The 7,652-nt window shown below is 45.8% G+C and overlaps 1 protein-coding gene across 1 annotated transcript in view; it reads right to left on the reverse strand.

The window, feature by feature from the left end:
* The window catches only part of MYO1E (myosin IE), a 218,401-nt gene that overhangs the window by 43,355 nt on the left and 167,394 nt on the right, over positions 1–7,652 (reverse strand). Inside the window, exon 19 of the mRNA XM_040492839.1 lies at positions 3,345–3,489. Within this exon, the coding sequence (XP_040348773.1) occupies positions 3,345–3,489 (145 nt within the window). The remainder of the gene's footprint in view (positions 1–3,344; positions 3,490–7,652) is intronic.

Raw genomic sequence — 7,652 nt, forward strand, 5'->3', positions numbered from 1 at the left:
TAACATCTTTATCTCTCTCTGTTTTCTTCATGTAACCGAACACATAACAGAAAACAGGTATATCTGGTTGTTAGTTGGGCCTTGAAAATGTGTGCTCTGCCTTGCTCATCATCATAATCTCTGTGAATCAAATGGGTGGTTCCACGTTCATCGCCTAGTTTTCTGCCTTGATCCAAAGGGGATGCTAGATGAAATGAACTGGAGGAAGCCACTGTTTAGTGCTGCACGCAGCCTCTTCACAGAGTTTCCAGCTCTTGCAGGAGCAGACCTTGTGCTGCTGTGGAAGAGGGCTGCCTGATTTTCAGGTCCACGAAAGTGTAGACTTTTGGCTGCATAGATTCTCCAAGGAGTCACTGGGCCAGAGGGTTATAACCAGTGCAACTGGAGCTGGACATAAGGTGTATAGTCGGGACATGACTTCACCTAGCGGAACTGGGACTGTTCTGTGTAAGGACCCAGGTCTTGAGACTCAGGCCCCTTTAACAATCCTGACTGTTGCACCCTACTCAAGGAAGCTCTGGAATAACGAAGATAATAGCAAATAGCTGTAATGTACCGAGAGCCCACTATGGGTCAGGTATCATTCTAGATTGACATTCTAGAATACGTTATTTCATTCAACTCAGCAGCAACCACACAGGCCACACAGGTCCATCATCTCCATTGCACACAGGAGAAAATTGGAACTAAGACTGGGTGGGAATGGAAAGTGACCCAAGGTCTTTCAGGCCTTGCCAGGCTCTTCCTCACTTTGGCATATAAGTCTGTCTCTGTAAATCTGCACGCGGTCAACTCATGAAATGGTGGGGAACTTTCTCGCTCACCTTGGCAGTGGTTTTCATGACTCTCTAGGAAACAAAAGAAAATGTACCAATGAAAACAAGTAAAGCTGATGAAAAGTCACTGCGAAAATGTTCCAGAAGTAAATAGGAGAATTTGAAGGCAGCCAGGCTCGATTTGGTGCCTCTGTTTATCTGGATCTATCCTCAGGAGCCACATCCGTCCCTTCCTGTCACTAAACTTCTGCTTCTCACAGCCCTAGCTGTGCAAAAACAACATCTCAAACTCAGAAGGGAAGGGGACGCTTCATTCCACAGCTGTCACTGCCACGTACAACAGGGACGGGGAGCGTATTTCTGAAAACAAGAGGAATACGTGGTTTAACATTTGGACAGAATGTTTAAAATCTGAGCCCTGTGGTTGCCTCTTTGAAGAATATTCGTTGGTCTTTCTTATCTTGGTGTGTTGGGTTTCTGAGTAAGCCTTGTTTTCTTTCGTTCCCAGAACTATTTTGGGAGTGTCACAGAGAATGCACTTGTGACTCAGAAAGGAGGAGGCAACCAATTCCCAACCTCCTATAGATGATATCAAACATTAGCTGGGTTTTAGGTTTTTTCCAAAAGCCATGGAGTAGAAATCAGGGAGCTTCAAGAAAAAAAGGGAGAGAGAAAGAGAGAGAGAGAGAGAGAGAGAGAGAGAGAGCGCTCCCCACCCCCACCCCCCCCGCAAACCCCCAAATCATGTACACATGTACCAAGCAAATGGAAACCAAACCCTTTGGTGTCTGATGGGGGTTCTTTAGGCAAATGGGTTATTTCGTACATTCAGCACATCTACGCTAAGCGTCAAGGCAAAATCACAAGGCAGATTCTTAAAAACCAGCTTTTGTAGAAGTATTCGCAACGTCAGGACTAGACGTGGAAGGCTGAGTGATGGGGGAGGGGAGAGAGTAGTGAAGGTATGTGCGTGGTGTGCGCCTGTGTGTAAAAAGATGGGGAAAAGGAGAATCGAGTGACGGCAATAAAGCATTCAGGAGGAAGACAAGAAAAAGAAAACCCAAAATAAACCTTGATTTTGCAAGTAAAACTCCACAGCTCAACTAAATCAGAAAAAAAAAAAAAAGGTACAAAAAATGTTGAAGCTGTCCTTATTATACGTGGAAATTTAGCAAGACAAAAAAGTACAAGCGGGTACAAAGCAACAGAGGAGTTCTGCATTGTACTGATAAATCACTCCATCCCATTTTAGAAAGAACAGGAACTGCTCTGTGGGTTGCTTAATGGTGTATGACACAACATTTTCATTTTATATTTGGAAATGACATTGCTGTGAAACTACAAATAACTCAAAAGTGGAAAATGCTACCACAAACTTTTCATAAACGGGTTCTATTGATGTGTGCCACTGATTTATTTAATAATTTCTATGGCTCTTAAAGCCATTCAGTCCCAGCCATTAACCATTTCTGAGTCTCCGTCTGATCCTCTGAGGCAGAACAGCAGCTGTGGGGCCCATTCTAGAGGACGGAACTCACTGCAAAACCGGGGTTTGTCTAAAGTCAAGTGTTTCCGCGGTCACCAACACTGCCGGTTCGCATGGTATTTCCCCTGGATCTGATGACTAATTTTGTCAAGTTCACCAGAGACTCTTAAAATGGAGTCTTGTGATTGGCAAAGGAATCTCAGGAAATGATGATGTCCAACCCTGCTTAGTTCCAGCAGCTTCTCCATCTTAAAAAGTATTGTCTTCATTCCATAGTCCCAGAGCTACCTGGGCAGAAGAACTGAGGGGTTCTGCTATAAGGAATCCAACGTAGGAACTGGGGACTTCCTATAGACATTCATGAGGCTCACAGTGACCACCTCCCCATCAGGAATTATTAATTAATCTGTGGAGATCTAGTAAGTTTGCTAATTGTAGAACTTATTTTTGAGCTCCTTATTGGTAAAAATTTGTGTTCTATTAACCCAGAGATTTCTCCTCTTCCCTATTCAGCTCCTCAAAGTTCTTTCCAAGCTCCCTCACGGTCTTCAAGATCTAGTCCTAAGACTGCCCACCCCAGAGCTCTGTTCCACCTTCAAGGAGGAAATCTGTGTGTGTAAATGACCTGTTTGGTGTCACCCAGGTGGAGGATGTTAAGTTTACCCAAGCGTCCTTAGTCGGACAAAGAAGTCCCTTTTCGCTGAGACTCTACTGGATACTAGAAGTAACTGGTGGGCACCTGCTGTGAGCCACTTTCCGTACAAGGCTCTGAGTACACAAACATACCAAAGGGGCAAGAGTCCCTGACCTTGAGGAGATGGCCATCTAGCCTGGGAGAGAGACAGTAAGAAAAGGAACAAGATGACGACATCTTTTTATACATGCTGAGCTCTCTGAAGGCTCTGCAGAGCAAGGGTATGGGGAATGACCTACACTTACATTGGGAGCAGGGGAGAGGACACCGAAGGCATAAACCAAAGAGTGAGAAAATGAAGGCAGCACGTGTGAGAAGGGGCAGCAGAAGCGCTGCGGGAAGGGGTGGGGGGCACTGAGGACACGACGGAGGGCAGCGGCATACTCACAGACTCGGGGGCTTTGATGAACACTTTGCTCCTCCCGAGCTGGAACTGGTCACTGTCCATGTTGACGGACTGCAACAAGTGGAGGACACCTTGTTTTTCGTCCCCTCTCCACGAGGGCCAGGTGGCTTTGGTCAGAATGGCATACCTGTGAGGACAATTGGGGAGAGAAGGCTCAGCCTCAAAGTGGACTGCCCACCAAAGACACCCACTGCTGTGTTTCTTGGTGGTCCATTCACCTCTGCTCTCGGCTTGGGGATGGATCTCAACAGCTGAAAAATCCGCTGGGTCTGTTATTCCCATTCTGGAGCATCCAGCCTACCCACTCCCTATCTATTTCCATGTTAACACCCTGGGGGAAAATCTGCTTTTCCTTTCTACTACTGTCTAAAAATAGCACTGCTGAAGGTCGCCAGTGACAATCTTCGGACAAAATCAAACGTTCTTTTCTCGATGGTGATCTCCCCTGATTTCTTTGGTGTGCTTAATGGTTAATGCGAAGAGTTTTATAAAGCCCCCTGTAAGCAGCAGTTATTACTAACTATCAACATTCATCTAGAGTCAAGAGGCCCTGGTGTTTGGTCCTTGGCTATTCTCTCTACTTTCTCTTCTGCTCACTATGTCCCTGGGAGGATGGCTTCTTCATGCACCCTAAACTCTTTCCCTCCACAGAGCCTTGCCCATGCTGTTCCCTTTACTGGGTGTCCCGATTTGGGAACGCCTCACGTGGCTGGCTTCCGTGGCGCTGTCCCTCAATGACACTTGCAGAGGGGCCTTTATAGACTACCCAAGCCAGAATAGCACCACTGTTATTTTCTCATAGAAAATAGTATTTGCCCTTTAGAGTATATATCATAATTGGTAATTATTTTCATGTTTGTACTTATTTTATTTCTGCCCCCTCTGTGAGGACAAGAGCTCCATGAGGGGAAGCCACACCCGAGCAGGTGACAGTGCACATCCAGCAGCTCACATAAAGCCTGGGGCTCGGCAGCAACAAGGAGCAGTAGGTGGCTAACATCTACAGGGTGCTCTCCCTGCATCAAGTGCTGTTCTTGGGGTATTAGGCGCATGCTCTCATTTTATTCTTCCAGCCACCTGATCAGGTTGGTCTTTCCGTTTTACAGAGGAGGAAACAGAGGCAAACAGAGACTCACCTAAGGCTACTTAGCTAGTAGCTCTCAGAGCTGAGATTTGAACCCCCATCTGTTTCTTTAATCACAATACTACATATAAGCCATGGATTGGCTTATGTGTAAATATCTTTTTTAAAGGTCATACACTCTACTATACGTTTATGTTACAAACGTAATTCTGTAAGAGGCTAACATAACAGAGACAGAAGCACACTACATGATGTCAAATACAGAAAGTCTCAAAGACTTAACATGGAAGGAAGGGAGGGAGGGAAGGAGGAGAAATCAGAGAGGAGTGCAGGAGAGAAGTTGGAGCACATGGCCTATGCGAAGGCACATCTAGACACAGCAGTGAAGGGGCTCCAGGTCTCTAGAGAAGCCAGGTCCTCCTTTGCTCCCAGAAGCTACTACCAGGATTAGACAGACTTATGGCATCTGAGGGAGAAGGGAATCTTAACAAGAAGAGCGGCCATGCTTTCAGGATCCAGAGCTTGCTAAGAAGACAAAAGCCAGTATTACCCTTAGGGTCAGCTGGTTGGGACTAAGATGATTCTAGGGAGCCTCTCTCCTCCTCCCAAATACCCATATTTTGCTTGATAATGTCTTAAATGTCTTGGAGAAGCCAATTCTTCTACTCCCTAGTTAGAGATAAAAAGCTTAAAAATGAGGGGCACCTGGGTGGCTCAGGCAGTGGCGCATCCAACTTTGGCTCAACTTCATGAGTTCGAGCTCCGTGTGGGGCTCTGCTCTGTCAGCATGGAACCTGCTTTGGATCCTCTGTCCTCCTCTCTCTCAAAAATAAATAAACATTAAAAAAACATATTTTTTTAATGTTTAGAAAAAGCTTAAAAGCGAAAATACCTAGTTGAAGCCACACATCTGCCTGAATTTATTTCATATGTGGCATAATAAAATCAAACAAATGAAGCCACATATAAATGACTGACAGCACAACCTTTCTAGATGCCACTGGGGGGCTTGGTGAACAAGTAGCAATGTGCTGGCAATCTAAATGGGTGAGGGAGAAAAATTCATGCCGGCTACGGGTGATAAAGAAAAAACTAGGACTCTGACGTGACAAGTCTTCAAGAGTTCAGGCCTGGCTTAATCTAATCAAAATTTGAAAGGAAACAGTCTGTATTGTGCAAACACAAACAGGTAGCTCTTCACACACACCCCCCCACCCCCATTAAAATAATGCTACATGCCTCATTTGATTTTTTTTACAGTAAGCAATTTGTTTTCCAGAGACTTTCTCTCCCTTTTCCTGACAAGGCTTCTAACAGTTTGAGTCTGGGCAAGACATGGGGTTTGAGTGGCATCTCCGGGCCCTCTGATCATGGACCATGGCAGTGGGCCCCTAGCTTTCCTCAAGGCTGATGTGCCCTTCTCATTTCCTTTTGTCTTCATTGGAGACACCAGGGCATAATTCTAAATTTTTTTTATGTTTATTTATTTTTGATAGACAGAACACAAGGGGGGTGGGAGGGGCAGAGAGAGAGGGAGACACAGAATCCGAAGCAGGCTCCAGGATCTGAGCCATCAGCACAGATCCTAACGTGGGGCTTGAATCCACAGACCATGAGACCATGACCTAAGCTGAAGTCTGTCGACCAGGGCCTAATTCTAGTATAAGGCTCTCCCACTCCCCAGTCACTGTCTTCCTCCATGATATGTTGCTGGGAACAGGGTGCACCGGGCAATGCCTAACTGGTGCCTGTGAGAATTTTGGAGATGTGAGGATCATGGCTTACATTCCTTTCATCACGTATTTTTAGTTTAAGACCCAACTATGCCAGTATTTCATCTCAAGCCTGTGCACTGGTTGTTCTCTTCACCTCTGACTGGTGGGCTCCTTATTACTTCTCAGATGACCAACTGATGTTTCCTCCTCAAAGGAAATGCAGCCCAGACCCCACTGACCTCTAGCTGCTGGCACTGGGGCTGAGGATGTTCCTGACATCCAAGGACACAAAGGTCTTGGTAGCTAGTAAGTAGGACACTCTCGCCACCTCATGTATTCCCGAGCCTTCTATTCTTTCTTCTCTCTTGCCCAGGATATGGACTGACTTTTCTCACAAGTGTCCCTTTTCCACCCCTACATTCTGAGAGTCTAGGTCAAGGGAAGTATGCTAGTGAGGAAGTGTAAATGGTGCCATAAAATAAACTTTAGGGGGCGCCTGGCTGGCTCAGCAGGTGGAACATGTAACTATTGATCTCAGGGTTTTGAGTCTGAGCCCCACGTTGGGTGTAGAGATTATAAATAAACTTAAAAAAAAGATACATTTTAGAAAGCTCTTCTATTCCTATCAGATTTTTCTTCCTAAGAATCAGGATCCACATTTGGTCTTATTCCTCCAGCCACAGTAAGGGGCACATGCTGCTTAGCTCTAAAAGTTGTTTTCTAAGAGCTTTTTAACACTTTCTAAAGATATAACAGTTTTATCGGGAGTGGTGAGTAGGGTATTCCTTCTGAAGGCAGTGCAGGATTTAGTTCAAGAGCACACGAACCACCGGTGAGGCTACTAAGGCATCTTCTGGTTTTTAGTCTCTAATTCTCCGTCAAGAGGGATGGTTTTGATAAATACAAAGCATTTTTCCGAGAGGAAATGAATACACACAAAGGCCCATTTCCCACTTGCTAAGCCTATTTTCTAAGCTCTAGGTTGTGTCTGAACCACTCTCTGTTTAGACCTGTGGGCTTCCTTCCCAGGGAGGGCTGTAGGAGGTGTGCACACAGGCATCATGCTGTGCATTAATACATCCTTTTCCTTCAGGTTGTTACTTACTCACTTGGTGGGCTTTCTGTGGATATGTAGAAAGCAGCTTTGTAAACCACGAGGTTACAAACTCCTCTCAGCCACGAGGAGAATAAAGGTCTGGGGTGCCTTGGTGGCTCCATCGGTTAAGCGTCTGACTTTGGCTCAGGTCATGATCTCGTGGTTCATAGGTTTGAGCCCTGCATCAGGGTCTATGCTGACAGCTCAGAGCCTGGAGCCTGCTTCAGATTCTATGTCTCCCAATCTCTCTCTCTCTCTCTCTCTCTCTCTCTCTCTTTCTCTCAGAAATAAGCATCAAAAAATAATTTTTGGGGCGCCTGGGTGGCTTGGTCGGTTAAGCGTCCGACTTCGGCTCAGGTCACGATCTCACAGTCCGTGAGTTCGAGCCCCACGTC

The sequence above is a fragment of the Herpailurus yagouaroundi genome, unplaced genomic scaffold (assembly GCF_014898765.1).
Source record: "Herpailurus yagouaroundi ecotype Mexico unplaced genomic scaffold, PumYag 184, whole genome shotgun sequence".
In the NCBI taxonomy this organism is placed as follows: Eukaryota; Metazoa; Chordata; class Mammalia; order Carnivora; family Felidae; genus Herpailurus; species Herpailurus yagouaroundi.